This window comes from Ictalurus furcatus, chromosome 15 (genome assembly GCF_023375685.1).
Source record: "Ictalurus furcatus strain D&B chromosome 15, Billie_1.0, whole genome shotgun sequence".
In the NCBI taxonomy this organism is placed as follows: domain Eukaryota; kingdom Metazoa; phylum Chordata; class Actinopteri; order Siluriformes; family Ictaluridae; genus Ictalurus; species Ictalurus furcatus.
In genome coordinates, this window is record NC_071269.1 from 22,585,575 (window position 1) to 22,603,074 (window position 17,500).

The 17,500-nt window shown below is 40.2% G+C and overlaps 1 protein-coding gene across 2 annotated transcripts in view; it reads right to left on the minus strand.

Annotated features, from left to right (window-relative positions):
* dgkaa (diacylglycerol kinase, alpha a) overlaps positions 1–17,500 on the minus strand; it is a 51,402-nt gene that overhangs the window by 1,268 nt on the left and 32,634 nt on the right. For both annotated transcript variants that reach the window (XM_053642932.1, XM_053642933.1), the window contains exons 9-23: positions 17,395–17,500; positions 17,220–17,308; positions 15,085–15,195; positions 14,823–14,921; positions 14,550–14,627; positions 13,615–13,688; positions 11,871–11,945; positions 8,470–8,555; positions 7,885–7,974; positions 6,978–7,138; positions 6,508–6,572; positions 5,622–5,712; positions 4,351–4,528; positions 3,473–3,590; positions 946–1,006 (exon numbers count right to left, since the gene is read on the minus strand). The exon at positions 17,395–17,500 is cut by the window's right edge and continues 12 nt beyond it. In XM_053642932.1, the coding sequence (XP_053498907.1) occupies positions 946–1,006; positions 3,473–3,590; positions 4,351–4,528; positions 5,622–5,712; positions 6,508–6,572; positions 6,978–7,138; positions 7,885–7,974; positions 8,470–8,555; positions 11,871–11,945; positions 13,615–13,688; positions 14,550–14,627; positions 14,823–14,921; positions 15,085–15,195; positions 17,220–17,308; positions 17,395–17,500 (1,482 nt within the window). The remainder of the gene's footprint in view (positions 1–945; positions 1,007–3,472; positions 3,591–4,350; positions 4,529–5,621; positions 5,713–6,507; positions 6,573–6,977; positions 7,139–7,884; positions 7,975–8,469; positions 8,556–11,870; positions 11,946–13,614; positions 13,689–14,549; positions 14,628–14,822; positions 14,922–15,084; positions 15,196–17,219; positions 17,309–17,394) is intronic.

Genomic DNA, 17,500 nt, shown 5'->3' on the forward strand with positions numbered 1-17,500 from the left:
CACTGTTTTCAGTTTCCGAGGGTTTTTCTTCTGCCTCAGTGTATATTTTTGTTTGTTTCTTAAAACGTTACGTTCACTACTTTTGCCACAAATTGAATCCCATAGTCAAGTTACTGAAAAAAAACTGTGAAGCACTTTCCCGTGTCACAAAACGTCAAGTCACATCCAGCTTCACTTCTGATCGGTACTGTATAAAGCAGTGGTTTTCAAAGTGGGTGCTGCGGTCCCCTTGGGGGCCACCAGGGGGCGCCCGGGGGGCCTCGACAATTTGGTGTGAATAATAGATAAATATATGTTTTCTCTTTCTCACTTTCAGACAACCACACACACACACACACACACACACACACACACACACACAATCAATTCCTAATGTAATATAATGTAAAGATGTAAGACGATATTATTAATAAAAAAAGGGGGATATATTCAGAAGTCTGTGCTTTTAATGTGTTTTAAAGACATCTTGCAAAAGAGGGGCCTCGGTCAATTGTTAATGCCATTTGGGGGGGCCTTGCCCTGGAAAAGTTTGGGGACCCATGGTATAAAGCGCTAACACTGGAGACTCCTTCCAAAACTGCTAAATACACATCTCCTTCACCTTATCAATGATTCAAAACCTGTAAGTGTTTTAAAATATAGTTCATAAAAATGTAATGGACTAAATCCATAGCTGAGCCAAAGGGAGAAATAAATAATTCATGATCTTTGAGATTTGTCACATGTACATACTTGGACGATCTAAGTAAAAGAATGTAAGGGCTGAAAAGTCATGGAAATGTATTGAAGAGCATTAGATTAATATTTAAATACCCTGAGGTACAAGTCCAAACCTTTCTGAAAGTATAATTATTCACATTCAGTGATTGCGCTTTGGCTTACAGTCCATCAAGAAAGACATTACAAAGTATAATTAGCAGTTAAAAGCTGCTAATGGACACTTACAGTACACGGCGGCTGCATCCACGGCTCTCCATCGATCTGCATGGGCAGGGCCTTGGTTGTCCTGTTAGTCAGCAATACAAGCAATTTATAAAACACAATTATACTGAATGCAGCAAATTATAGAACTAACCATGTTGGTACAGCAGTAGTGATTCGTTTCGTGAGTCTCCGAGTGAGATCTGTGCCATGTAACCTTAATCTGGGATTTTATTACAGTGTTTTATAAAAACGACTTAATGCTGATGGTAAATTATTACAGTCCCCTCCGGAACTATTGGAACGGCAAGGCCGGTTCGTTCGATTTTGCTGTAATGTAGACTGAAGACATTTGGGTGTGAGATCAAAAGATGAATATGAGAAGGGAGCTTAGAATTTCCAGCTTTTATTTCCTGGTATTTCTAATGTAGAGCTGTTCATCATCATAGAACATAGCACATGTTGTATCAGACCACCCGATTTGTACGCGCAAAAATATTGGAACATGTGACTGACAGGTGTTTCTTGTTACCCAGGTGTGTCCTGTTAGATTGATTGTTTAAACAATAAATAGCTCTGAATATCTACTCTTGGTTTTAGCCTTCAGTTTCACCTGTGAAGACTGCATTTGTTGTTAAAAAAAAAAAAAAAAAAAAGGATAAACCATCATGTAGATCAGAGAGCTGTCTATGGGAGAAAAGCAAGCCATTTTGAAGCTGAGAAAAGAGGGAAAATCAATCAGAGACACTGCACAAACACTGGGCATGGCCAATAACGACAATTTGGAATGCGCAACCAAATATTAAGTGTTATTTTAGTTTACTTCAAGTCTTATCTGTTCCTATGCTTTTGTTCACCTAAAAATTGGATGGTCTGATACAAAAAGGTTGTATGTTTTATGTTGTTTATCACATCTAGATGTACATACCAGGAAATAAAAGCTGAAATTCTAAACCCTCGTTTCATATCCATCCTTTGATCTCAAACCCAAATGTCTTTGGTGTACAGCACAAACAATTGAATTGACCTCGCCGTCCCAATGGTTTTGGAGGGGACTGTATATGCTTATACTATCATTTAATATTATATCAGTGATATATCCTATTGGCTGGTCGTGCACGAGTTGAAATAATGTCTTGAATCTAATAAAGTTTAATACAACAAAAAATTTTTAAATATAAAATAATACTTTTTGATCAGTTTAAATCAATGTTTTAGCAGTTGCACTGCGGTTCTGAGTGTAAAAAGTTCAGGATTTTAAAAAACTGCTGTAAATCCTCAGTGTTATGAGACTCTTAACCATGTTCTACGCATGACATAAGAGCAGCGCCATCTTAAGTGTGAACTGACGACTATTCGGTGTATGCAAATGAAAAGGGGGGGGGTTGGGGTTACGAGCCGGACAAACCTGCAGGGGGTCGACATCCTGGACATGTCACAGCATGTCGCCCAATTTGTTTGTTTTGAACATGAACATTAAAAATCTGCTTTCTTGCTCAGGATGCTTATACACCATACAAAGCAGTAAAACACGGAATTAAAATAGATTCACATCACAGTAAGTTCCGCCATTTTGGAATTGTGGAGTCACATGACGATCATGTCGATGCTTACTGTCGCATCAGTGCTCACTGAATGGGCTCATTTCATTGACTTAATGATTATTTGCACTGCATCGTCCTGAAGCCAACACGTACTGCACGAAAATATATCTGCACTACAGCAGTTACTTTTGTAATGTACATATTTAAACATTCTATGCATATAGACGGTCTATGTTTTAATGTATGTAACATGTCTTAATGGCGAACTGCGCACTGAAGAGCCATCGTTTCACACTGAGGACGGCTGAGGGACTCGTACACGACTATTACAAAAGGTGAAAACATTCACTGATGCTCAAGAAGGCAACACGATACGGTAAGAACCGGGGCATGTGGGGTGGGGTTTTGGGGGGGGTGTATACTTTCAAACAGGATGATCGGTGTAAATTGACATTATTTTGTTGTCATATGTAGCTTCTGAAGGGCAGGACTAAATGAAAAACAGATCTTTAAACAAAATAATAACAATTTACACCGATCATCCTGTTCAAAAGTTTACACCCCCCTGGCTCTTAATGTATCGTGTTGCCTTCTTGTGCATCAGTGAATGTTTGCACCTTCTGTGATAGTCGTGTACGAGTCCCTCAGTCGTCCTCAGTGTGAAAAGATGGATCTTAAAATCGTATAGTCGCTGTTGGAAAAGGGGACAAATAGGCAGAAGATGCTGGAGAAGTAAAGAATGTGCAGGACCTGGAGGATTTTTCTGAAGAACAGTGGGCAGTTTAACAAGGGACTCGTGAACAACTCCCACAAAACAGCCGTCGATCATCCAGGCAACGACACACGGGATTAAGAATCGAGCGTGTGTAAACGTCTGAACTGGTTCATTTGTGTAAATTCAGTTCTTATTGTGTCTAGTGGACTATATATAAACATCTGTTATGTGAAACAGCGTATTCAGGGCAACACTACATTAAAAACTAAATGGGATTTTTGAGATGGCTGACCTGATGGTGATCTGGGAGGTCTTGGCGAGCCGGACAGCACTCTTGAGGCCCGTGTAGATTTGTCCCATTTCCATCGCTCCCTCCAGTCCCACCACCTCCAGACGCTTATCGCTCATGTCTAAAGACACAAACATTATTGCGTATGTTATCGGATCAGCTAAATACGGCGCTAAATCATTCCTTTTTGGGAATCCAGTTCTACAACCAACACCGAGAACACGTTCTTTTGCTTCACGCATCCGAGATTAAAATGCCGTGTGACAGATTTACTACTCGTCATCTTTTCGACGAGGTTAAGTTTTAGATTTTCAACTGCACCTGAGAAGTTTATTACAACAGAAATGAGCTCGTCTAGATTGATGGAAAAACCAGACACAGAGCACAAATGAACCAAAATAGAAACACAAGTGTATCGATGCAATAATTTCCACTCTATTACATCACAGCACTGTTGAATTCTCCAATCTGATTGGCCAGTCCCTGACAGTAGTCCCAGTACGACGTGTCACTCTTTAGTAAATACAAAATGCCTGCACTGGCAAATTGCTGTGCTATAAGAGGAACAAACCCCATTCATGATTCAATGTTTACTGTAATAATCAACTTTGGTGTGGTAACAGTAACTCCGCTTCACATCTGGCAACATCACGCCATCCTACTGTTGATTATTGTCCCATAACAGCACACCCCCCGGTATTTTATTCCTTCCTTAGCTAACTGGAGCTTACAGTCTTGTTGTCTTGGCAACGACGTGGCCCTGATTTTAAATTCTCAAAATAAAGCATCCTTTACAAGCTGTCTGGGAATAACTCCATGTGTCTGTCTTGATGTTTCTGAGTAGAAACACTGATAAAATACAGTCCCTAAACTAGTCCTACCTTGAGGGCTGACTTTTAGGACTTCAGGATCCACGATAACCTCGGGCAATTCCTGGTTCGCTCGGTCGCTCTTTTTGGCTTCGCCCCACAGGTTAGATCCGCCGTGCATGCTGGGAATGTTGAGGACAGCGATGCCTTCCAGGGAGACGTTACTGAGGTCCAGCTGAATGCCGCAACACTGCACAGGACAGAACCAGTTCCTTAACGAGTTAACTGCTTAATGTCGTGTTTTAAAACCGTGTGTTTAAAGACAAGTTTGCTTTTATTCTCCCTAACCGAAGCACCAAGCTTATGTGTTTAATGGTAACGTTAAGCACCACTATGAAACAAAAGCGTAAGGTGTGTGGACCTGGAACACTGTTAAGTGGAACCAGCTTTTCATTACCCTTAAGGTCCAAATATGTACCTTAAATTATTATTATTTTTTTTTTTTAAAGGTGTGCTATATTCACATTTCCAGGTGAACGACACACACTAACTATAATAATCTAAAAACACAATCATGAATGAGACAAATGTTTAGGAATGACATTTCAATCAAATTCCCTCTCTCGCTAAAGAATTATTTCATTTTCAAGCTGATATAGTGTATTTTCCGATACACGGGTAATTGTTGAATTGAATACTCATTTGACAGCAGCAGATCATTTCCATCTAGTCATTAAAGTGCACCTATTATGGTTTTGAAACGTGTCTAATTTTGTTTTAAAGGTCTCATACGATAGATCTACGTGCATCCGAGGTCAAAAAACACTTTAACGTGCTCATAATTTAAACTGCAGCATTACCTTCCCCACCCCCTCCACCCCCCAGTGTCATAAACGACTCGTGATCCGTTCTAAATGATTCGTTCGAAACTCCTCCTTTCAGACAGCATAATCTGCTCCGATTGGTCAGATGTCCCAGGAAACGCCCACTACCGTAACTAGTATCAGCTCTGTCTGTTCACGAGCGGCCGATGAAGACCAGAGGCGGGGCTTTTTGTTACAAACCTACGTAGGTCAGTACAGGAAGTAAAGTCTGGAATCACTAACGAGTCGTTTCTGCTGTTCAGAATCGGTTCCTTCTTTCGGGAGTCGATAACCCCGTTTGTCGCGCGCTTCGATTTGTGAAACTTTGCAGACGTTTTTACATTCACTAACAGCTCTATAACACACTACATGAAAGGTCATATATGTAAAAACCATAATAGGTGCACTTTAAAGAGGAATTTAGCTTTGAAGCTTTTAGCATTTGTGTCATGTTTCATAAGATTTATCTTTCAATCTTACCTCTATGGTGAGGCACTCCTTGAGTTTTTTACAGGAAGCTGAGATCGTCTCCGACGTGGCAAACTCAAAATACCAGAGCTTGTTCTTCATTCTGAATTCAAAACAGTAAGATTTACATAACGTCACGCAGTTCACACTCTAACAACATTCAGTGTTTACACGTGCCATGCTGCACCCATGCTACCTGAGACATTAAAGCGTAAACGTGACATTTTGGTGAATTGACCAGAGCTTAATATATTGATTTCGAAGCATTCAGTAGTTCAGCTGCAAAGGTTCTGCTTCAGTTTGTGAATACATGAAGCATGAATAATTCATTTCCATGTCGTGACACCTAAATAGCTTCCTCTCCTGATGATATTAAAGGAAATAAACATTAACGGTGCAACGCAAAAAGAATACAACACTTTAGGACGTGCTGTTACAGGAAAATAATCAACAACGCGGGTTGAGTGATGCAGCTAGTTTATTGTTACCACCCTGAAGTTTTTTCCATCGTTTTTCTATAACAGCACGTCTCAAAGTTTTTTTATTCCTCTTATAACACAGGAATTTGCCAACGCTAGCTATTAAAAAAATATATATATATGCAAGAAAATTAACAGGCAACTTTAAGTTTCGTGTGTCAAGAAGTCTAAAGTTACAGCTGACACCGGAGACTCCTTCCAAAAATGTTACGAGATCATCGACATAATAATATAATACAATACAATACCAGATACAAGTCTCTGTGAATGTGTTGTTGCTATAGAAACGATCACGTATCAGAACAAGTACATTATTATAATGCGATCTCGAGCTCTGTCGAAAGTGCTGTGGTAATCTATGATATACGTACTATCGTTCACGTGAAAGGCAATCGAACAGAATTATAATAATCTCCCACCTGCTGTTGAATTTCCGCGGATGTTTTTCACGCATGGTATGAAACCGGTGAGCGATTGACGCGTCCTGCAAAAACAAACACGATCATATTACATCAGATAAATAAACGAGCGTCCGAGGAAGTTCTGACTATAAAATACTAAATGCTGGCTGGTGGTTCAGTTCGACCATTTTTGAGAAATGCATGTAAATAAGATTAGATTACTATTATTATTATTATTATTATTATTGCAACACCAAGAATAAACACTAGTGTAAGCGTACAAAGTCACATCGTCGTATTAACGTGTCGTCAGTAATAATATTGTGTGTGTGATGAATAATGTAGTGTAGTATATGGACAATTTCAGGCACATGATCTAAAATATACTCTTACTATACTCTTAAAGGTCTCGGATTTGCCAGCTGATGAGTGATGAGGAATTGATTATTATTATTATTATTATTATTATTATTTTAAATCTCTCTCACCACTCCGATGGAGAAGTAGTTGTTGATGATCTCATAAGGCACAGGGTCTCCTTGCTCCTGACTGTCCTCCGTCACCACCTCTACGCTCCAGCGGTCCATCAGTACCGGCGTGCTGGCCTCCAGATCCTTCAGGATACGGCTCAGGTCCACGCCATCATAACCTGCACGCACACACTCACATGTTATTCAAACTGCCGTACTGTACAGGCTAGAGGTCGTCCGATAATCCACGGTGATAGTTTCCCCCAGTTGCGGGAGCAGTATTATACGGTATGAGAACGGCCTCGAGCTCACTGACAAACTTTCTTGTGTTATTTGAAGCATTTTTTGATTAATTTTGGATGTCTCTATTTTTATTTGTTGTGTTACTTTTTGGTTCAGTCTGGATGTATATCTTTTATTTTTAGGACGGACAATATGCGAATCGGGACGTACCAACTGTATTGGACATGAAAAACCGAACGCGGTATGATGTCATCGCATCGAAGAAATTAGGCCGCGGTCCCTCGGATATTCCGAAATTTTAAACGAGGAACCAAAGTCTCCTCTTTGAAAACACTCTGTCCAAATAATTCTGACTGTACACATCCCAAAGCTTTACATTTACATGCGATTTCAGTTCAAATGAATTCGGTTCGATCTGATTTGCATAGCGCCTTCAACAGAAGACGCGGTCACGGTGCAGCTTTACTGGAAATCTGGCTGTAGATTCAGATCCCTCATGGACTTGCAACTTGTAAGGCTGAGACTTGGCATAAAATATCCAGAAGCAACTTAATAACATCATTTATACAGCAGAGGAGATAAGCATGTATTTGGAAAATCCAACCGCTATGAGAATATGTGCTGAAATGAAGTACATGACGAGCAAATCTAAACAACGACATCACTGAAAACATGTTCTTACCTCCCCCCCATCGCAGACACCGCGCGAGGTCATTTCCTGTGCCGAGAGGAAGCACGGCCACTGGGGGACGCACTGTCAGGTTGGCCTTATCTATAAGAGGGTGAGAGAAATGACGAGTCGGTGATGAATCAGAATTAAAGCAGAACATTTTCTGCTGCACTTTAACGGTGATTATCTGGATATTCAGCGCTTTTCTTCTGATTTTTGTAAGATTGGATGATTATAATAATTTGAAGAGAAATCATCAAGTAATTACAGACTGAAAAAATCCGTAAAAGTGCTCTCTCCTCTCAATCATGGCTGTAAGAGGTCTGGCACTACAAGAATAGCCACTGTATCTTTAAACCTTTCACAATGTCTTCTGATGTCCCTTATATCAAACAGTCCATGAGTAACACTTTACTTTTCCCCATGTTATTCACTGCTGATTGGTCAAAAATTTATTTACACCACCACCGAATAACACACAATACGAATACAAACTGACTATCTGAGTGCGCCATCTAGTGTCCAGCAAAGGTTTATTTGTCGTCATATTCACTATGAAAGATTACAACAACAACAACAAAAACGTTTAATTCTAACCTATGGCGTCGAGGATCCAGCCCACAGTCCCGTCACCTCCACATACTAATATTCTGTAGTCCTGAAGATCCTTGAAGAAGCTCAACCTGGTGAGGGGGGAAGAAAAAAAAGAAGAAAAAAAAAGACAGTCAGTTTTTATTCATTTATTGATTTCAGATTCAGTCGAGCCAATTTTATTTACTACACACAAAATCAAAAGTGTGTATCGAATAGCTTTCACAGCTGGGGAAATACAGCAACGGACTCGCCGTGAAAATAAAGTAAAAGTTCAAGGAGAGACCATCACTTCCCTGCTGGGAAAAAAAAAACAAGAGAAACCATCACGGTTTCCAGTACAAATACTATTTAAAGTTACAAACCATCAGCTGTTAACCGTTAAAACCATTACTATTAACATTATTTGTCCTTAAGGGTATACAATAGACATAAAACAACGAATTACCAGTAGAGAACCACACTGACCATTAGAGCTTCCATTAACACCAATACAATTCCCATTATAACCATTACAAATTCTACAAGGGTTTCTATTGTTTTTTTTTTTTTGGTTTGTTTTCCACAGGGCTGGAACATTCTATTGGAAACAGTTCAATCTAGAACCCTATATAGGTGTTATGCAGAACCAGAATGTTTTTCTATCAGAGATGGTTCCAAATAGAACCGAAGCAAAGACTCCAAAAACAACAAACGTGACGTGCACTAGATTGGGGCTAAATCTAGTGCTGCGCTCAGTCCGGATCCGCTCCGGATCCGTATAGCAGAGGTAGCCTTGGTGTCTTTTTGCACAATGTTCCTGTACAGGAACTGAACCTGCTCCAAAACAGATTTAGAACCAGACCATATTAACAAAGAAATTGCATCTGGCCTTAAACTTGCTCAGATCCGAATGTTATTTTTTTTTATATCTGGCCCAGATGTGGCACAGATCCGGTTCATGAGTGGTTCAAACTCAATATGGATATAATACTGTCCCCGTAGCTACCTCATACAAAATCATTCATGAAACCAAACAGTCAGAAGTTAATCCAATCTCCTGACTGGTTGGAACACAAACCTGCAGCCACACCAGTTCTTTAAGCATTCTACTGTGTGTTTATTGTTCTTTGTAGCGAACATCTCACACACTTGTGTATTTGCACGTTCTGATTGGTGCGCTTCATTTCGTCACTGCATTCGGTGTTCACATGAAAGTGGATGGATCTTGCAAAAACGCCACCACTGAGAATTTAAGAGATGAGTTTTAACGAAAGACTCCAAAATGTACAGCACATGGTGACTCAACAATGACTGAATTAGCTCGTTGGGTTCGTTTTTTACTTTTTTTTTTAATCTCGGCCACAGGAAAACATGGAGTGAGATGTTTTGTTCTGCGTCAGTGTGCTGTATATCTGCCACCACTTGCACTTCCTTCTGCATTTCTAGCGGTTCCTCTTCACTAAAGCCTGCAGTAGTAATCTGCCTGCGTCTGCACTTTAACTCGCCGTACCTTCACTGGCAGCTCACGTAAAAGCCTTTTGATTTTGCTCCTGCGTTACCGTTATATAATACCAGGAACTGAAGTTCCTGGTTCCCTTTCAGTAACAAAGCATAAGCTTTGCAGACGGTTTGTCAGAAATGATGTAGGTCACCATGTCAGGAAGGAATATACAATACACGAGCAACACGCGTACTGTAGAAGAACGAATGGAAGAATCAGCTCTAGAATCACGAGTAAAAAAAAAAAGTTACTTTTTACGCCTTGCGTTTTTATTTAGACCTTCTACGTACTCTCTTTCAAATCTCACAGGTTTCTTCTTTCGTCATCCAGCCAATAACTGAATAACATAAAGAATCGTGCCAATTTATCATCAGTCATCACCTTCTCATGCTACGCAATGTATTTAGCGCTACTGCTATCCGTATATGTAAGCCACTGGACTGCAGTCTGGAACGTGAAGACGATATGCCCCTGGCCCTACCTCAGGAAAAATGTTCCAATATGCTGGACTAAGCAAACACTCGTATAAAAGAATAAACTCCTTCGCCTCCCTAGATGTGTTGCCAGTTTGCTAACGTTAACTAGCTATATTTAACTACAGTACTTTAGCCTGTTTGCGTCGCTAATGCCAGGTTAGACTAGCATCAATTTCAGTAGCTAACAGGTTCCTTCTAACTGTAAATAGATTTAGAGAAGTATAAGCGTTAGATAAGTAATAAAAGTTACTTTTCACACGTAAACATCACATCAACTTAATTTCATCAGTTTTAAACATTGGCTTTTTAATAATTTAGCACTATACGTTTAAAAGTAACAACTTTTTGACTTTTTTTGGGCTGAAAAACAGACAAAAAATATTACAGTTCCTCTCAATGATAAAACTCTCGTATCCTGAGAGTTGTAAATGAATACTGGAAGTTTCTAAAATTATTTTTACCTATGCATCCATATGTCTGATGTCTGCATTATATATATATATATATATATATATATATATATATATATATATATATATATATATATATATATATATATACGCGCACACACATACACACTCACACATACACACAGTATATTGGTATCTTCACACAATTGGACCATATGAATTCATTTCTAGAACATTTCCATCAATAATATTAAGGTGTACATTAATAAAACGTAAGCTTTAATAACAGACTGGCGTCTTTCCTTTAATCCACAGGCAAATAAGACTAAATACAACAAACAGCAGCACAACACACATGACATCACAAAGACGTGTAAAATCAGAGATGGTTATCTGGACGGGATGATCAGACTGCCCCTGAATTTAACTGAGAAACATTAGATAGTTCAGGTGGGAAATCCCTCCAGGAAGAAGGAAGAAAAACAGACATTAGACCTATTTAGACTGGATAATTTTTTTCAAGATCAAAATCTGTAATCAATTTGCATGTCTTATGTAAATTAACACGGGGCAAGCACACAAGCACGATTCTCCTATGAACCAGGATGTGTGTGTGTGAGACCCATGATGACATGTTCACATTACTGAATCAAGAATTTATTTATAGAACATTATTTATACTGGCTGTAACTGTCGAGATCTGTTTTCATACTGTGTGTATATATTAATAGCAACTAATTAAGAGACTCGTCTAGAGGATACGTCATTGACAGCGTTCTACAAGCCAAGCGCAATAACTAATAGAATTTGTTGTTTTTTTTAAATCAGCTTTACTATGGTACAGAAGTGTTATGGCATGTGTCTATCATCTAAGAAGGCTATAGTTTGATAAAACAAGTGATAATAGTCAAGTTTTCAACTATAATTTAGCCCAAGTAATATGGAAGGAGGTGTGGAAATCGGGTTATTTCTCATCAAGGATGCGTTTGTTTTTACGTACGGACGAGAACACCACCTCTTATGGAGAAAAAGTCTTACCCTGGTCCTGGTCCACCATTGGAGAGGTTATAAACCTGTCGAGGGTTTAACAAGTACTGGAATTTGCGCAGAACTCTATAAGACAAAGAAAGAAAAATCAAACAACCTTAAACATTTCACTGAAAAACAGCAGTGTAGTCTATCAGATGTTATCGATAAAATGTGCTCTTTATGAGCGGTGTAAAAGAGATGTGCTCAAGTTAAGAAGAGATAGAACATTAATACGTCAATGCAAATTAAATCATTCGGCTGTGTGATTAAAGATTTCGGAAAATGCGGTTGCGTCTTTCTTTTCTTTTTTTTTTTTAAATCCGTGAAGTTGAATGCAAAATCTTTACGAGAAAGAAAAATACACAAAAAAAAACCTAGGACGCACTTTCTTAAGTTCCCACGGGCCAATTGTGTGCGAGCCAAAATAGCCAAAAACAAACAAACAAACAAACAAACAAGCAAAAAAAAAAACCCCAGCCAATTTTCATTTCAAAGAGCAAAACCGGCGTCTCGTTTCTAGACCGTATTTGTAAGACGTTTCTCGAGTTGCACCTTTGCTGTTCCGCTTGACAGCTGACCACAAAGCAAAATGAAAATGAACTGGTGAAAGCGATAGCGCGCTCAAAAGGAAATTTACATCGACATTTCACATTTACATTTTCCGCTCGTCAGCCGAGACACGTTTGGCGTCTCGAGTTTGCTTCATTAGTTTGGCGCTGGAGCCACGAGGTTAACAAACACTTAACGACCACTTCAATAGGAATACTTCTGCACCCTACAGCAACGCGATACGACGAGTAATACGACGAGTCTTCGGGTTAACGTTCACGTCAAACGTCAGAATGCGGAACAAATGTGTGATCTCGTCGACTTTGACTTTGGCATGGTTGCTGGTGCCAGACAGGCTGGTTTGAGAGTTTCAGAAACTGCTGATCTCCTGGGATTCATGCAAGCAGTCTCTAAAGTTTAAATAGCGTGAAGAACTAAAAACAGTGAGCGGCAGTTCTGTGGGAGGAAACGCCGTGTTGATGAGTGAGGTCAGATGAGAACCTTGAGGTGGATGGGCTACGACAGCATGAGCAAACAGTTCGTTTTTTCAGCCACATGATTGGCTGATTGGATAAAGTGGCATGAATGAGAAAGTGTACAGGTGTTCCTATGAAAGTGGCAGGTGAGTGTATCGCCTCCAGTGCGGTGCAGATTTACTCATAACAGTGTCTCGTATAGTGTTAGAAAGCAAAGTCGTTTTGAGATACCGAACAACTCCAAAAAGGCATCCGAGATGAGCGTGTGATGATGTCATACAGCACAGCAGTACAGTGCTAAACTGGTGGATTCCGATCCTTGCTAGCTACTTTAACATTGTAGCTCCTGTGCAGAACTGAAGAAACAAACACAAGGCGAGGGGACACACCCTGGACGGGCTGGGGCACATTCACACCTCCGTTCACACCCCCATTCACACACTATGGACAATCTGGAAATGCCATTCGATCTACAGCGGATGTCTTTGGACTGGTGGAGGAAACCAGACTACCCAGAGGAAACCCCTGAAGCACGGGGAGAACATGCAAACTCCACGCACACAGGACAGAGGCGGGATTCTAAACCCCAGCCCTAGAGGTGCGAGGCGAACGTGCTAACCACTAAGCCACCGTGCCCGCGACTACACACAGTACGAATTGTTTAAATACTTTCAGCATGTAATGCGAGTGAAAGTCATTTAAGAAGAATGTATTGGAAGTGGTCTCACCTCTCACCCTGTTTGCCTCCACTTTTAGGGTTCACAAACACCAGAAGAGGATGAGTGTTAGGAATTGGAACGACCTGTGTAAAGACAACAAAACACTCAGTGTACATACATACCGTACAGGACGTTTTTATTCAGTCTCAAAATCCAAGCATCCAATTCCACAGTATTGTAGAATTCTCGAATCTGATTGGTCAGAAGGTGTTGATGAATTTTCTATAGCGGTGTTTCTGATCGTAGTTCCAGCTACACGGTTTACAGTAACGTGCTCGTTGTAATATGTTATCCTTTCTGTAGTAACAGCTCATTCAACAGGAACTTAAATGAAGACACTTCATTAAAAAAAAAAAAAAAAACGATTTAAAAAATATATAACTGTTCATATGGTTGATTTTCCTGTGAGGAGATGTTTAATTGACGTTTACGGAAGGAGTCTCCAGTGTCAGCATTTAGTAACTGACTTCTCTGTTTGATAAATAAATGGTTAGGGTTGACAAATTGCTGTGGTATAAAAGGGAGAAAAAAGGTAGTGGTGGCTCAGTGGTTAAAAGCTTTGGGTTACTGATCAGAAGGTCAGGAGTTCAAGCCCCAGCACTGCCAAGCTACCACCGCTGGGCCCTTGAGCAAGGCCCTTAACCCTCAACTGCTCAGTTGTATAAATGAGAGAAATAAGAGAATAAGAGAAATACGCTCTGGATAAGAGCGTCTGCCAAAATGCCGTGAGTGTAAAAAACCACTTCAGAACATGGTGTTATAGAAAAATATTCAACTTCAGAGTAGAAACGCAGCTTTGTGTCGATTATTAATATATAATACATAACAGCAAGCCTCTAAGTGTTTCATTCCTTAGATATACTTTAACCCAAGGTCAAGTGAGCTCAGGAATGTTCAGGAGTAGTAAGCGTAAGCAGGTGAAGAGTAATGAAGTGTAATCTCACCTGCAGTACCTGTCCATCAGGTGTAGTGTTGTACTCCGAGTCGTCCGACGCGCCGTTCTTCACACAGTTTTGCCTCTCCTAAAGAACAGAAAGAGTGCCCTCCTCGCTTAATCCACTGCAAAACTGAAGCATATTTTATCTACCAAAATAAATAGTTTCCAAGATGAAAAACAACTAGTCTGCAACAAGACAGCAATTCAAAACAACTCAGAGGAGCTTTGACGTAAAATGATTAAAAGAATATATATGTATGTAGACATCTGTGGCGTCTACCTTAATGACTGGGTAAATGGCCCACGGTGGTAAAATGTGGTCTTTCAGTGGGCCAAGGCCACACTCTGAAGGCTCCTGGTTCGCACACTCGTTATGGCGCTGGAACAGGAAGTGACAACAACAACAACAAATCAGCTGCCTGAAAACTTTCCATCACTGTCAAGAAATGGCCTGAAATCATGCTGAGGCATGGCATTCAGTATTTACTATAACTGTTTAGAACTATTTAATATCTGTTTGCGACGGTTTTCTTTGTTCTCACCGTAGCATGGCACCATACACAGCTTTTTCCGTGCACACCCTTAATCTTCTTCTGACACTTTTCACACTTCCCAGACTCACAGTTCCCACTCACCCAGTCGTGGACTGAAACCTGGACACACACACACACACACACACACACAGAAAGTAATAATCACAGCATGCTATAAATATGTAATATTGGATTCCTATCCTAGGGAAAAACAAGGCCAGACGAGCCGTGTTTCGCAGGAATGCAGTCGCCCAATTGAACTTTCCAGAAGTCATTTACATCGCCATGGCAACCACAGCAAACAAAACAGTGGTACTTGAGAATCTCTTATGCTGAATTATTTGCCTTTATTTTCCACATGCTTCTGATGGGATAATTGGTCTGCGTTTTAGGGTTATATCACCAGCTAGATGCACGGATGTCCTGAGAATTTCCCTCCCACGTCCCTTATTTAACAATGCGGTGTCTGTCTGTCTATCACGGAAAATCCCTTTTTCAAAGCCGAGCCCCTGCTTTATTTCATTATGGTTTATTACATTTTGGTTCGACGTTTCAAAATGAGTAATACGATCGTTAGGACAAAAACGATTAAAGCTCTAATGTGCTGCAATACAGGCTAAGGAAAATTATTGTCCTCTTTTAAAAATGTTTCTAATGTCCTCGACTAAACATTTTGGCTAAGAGATGTAGTTTTCTGCCTTCACATTGCACAAAAGATATACATTATATATATATATGTGTGTGTATATATATATATATATATACATATATATATATATATATATATATATATATATATATATATATATATATATATATATATATATATATATATATACATACATACACACACACACACACACACACACACACACACACACACACACACACACACACACACACACACACACAAAGGTTTGTGCACCCCTGACCATCAGACCCATACGTCCCTGTTGAACATCCCATTCCATTCCAGATTTATTCCCACTTCGCTGTTATAATAACCTCCACTCTTCTGGGAAGGCTCTTCACTAGATTTAGGGGCGTGGCTGTGGGGATTTGTGCTCATTCAGACACAAGCGCATTAGTGAGATCAGGCACTGATGTTGGGATGTTCAGGAGGTCTTGGGTGCAGTCAGTGTTCCAGTTCATCCCAAAAGTGTTCACCGGGGTTGGGTTCTGTGCAGGACATTCGAGTTCTTTCACTCCAAACTTGGTAAACCATGTCTTCATGGAGCTGGCTTTGTGCACAGATGCATCGTCACGCTGGAACAGGTTTGAGCGTCTTAGTTCCAGTGAAGGGAAATTGTAACACTACAGCGCACAGAGACGTTTTATGCAACTGTGTGCTTCTAACAGTTTGGGGAAGAACCACATATGGTGTGATGGTCACGTGTCCACAAACATTTGGCCATTTAGTGTGTTATTTAATTCTGGCTAGCATCTTTACTAAGAGGTGGTTACGTTATTTTGCTTGGATTTGTCAGTATTTCCACATAACCACATCCTGATTTGGAAAAGGTCATCAGTAATCCACGCACAATAATTAATCCCCTAGTAAAAAAAATCATCAGCCATGATCTGTCCACCCCTGTTTGACAACAGTTCGTGGCTAGCTTCTACGTTACTGGATATTTCATGCGTTTAAAAGATTCACAATCAATTTTAGTGCCATAATTTATTATACTATAGATAGCTAGTAGTGTGCTGGATGCTAGCGACAGGGTCATAGCAGCATGCTAGTTATGTTAAAAACCTTGCTAACACACAGGAGAAAAATAACAGTAAGGTTACACGTGTGACACAAAAATACTTCATAAACGAATCGGAAGTATTTTTGATTGTATAGAAGGATAATTGATCGTTTTGTCCAGTGGTGTGTAAAAGAGAGCTGGCGCTAGTTAGCGCTAGTTCTCTTCCACCAGAATGCTAGCATGACTATTTATCAACTGAAATGCCAATACTGATCTCATACATATCTTAATACAGTATTTAGTTTTTTTTATTTGGATGCGTTTTAGGTTGCCAAAACGTTTACACGATATATTTTACACGTACAGAAACCGTGTTTCTGCATTGCGATGCTCGAGTGCTGTGTGATTTACCGAAAGCTTTACAGTAGCGAGAGGTTAGAGGAATCTCACCCCAGTGTCCTTCTTGGATTTGACGTAGGTGCGAGTGCACGGAGGTGGATTCCTGTTGGCGCAGCGCCCGTGGACGGTAAACCTGCAGCCTGCGGGACGACAGAGAGCTGATGATGAAATGAACTCTTTATTTATAATAATGAGCTGAAGACCGGCGAGTCTGCGAGATACTGACATGTGCAGCAGAGGCCCTGTTTGCGCAGCCCCAGCAGCATGCTCTGACACACGTTACAGTAAACCGGCCTGTTAAAATGCTTCATCCTCCACAGGTGCTGCCCGTC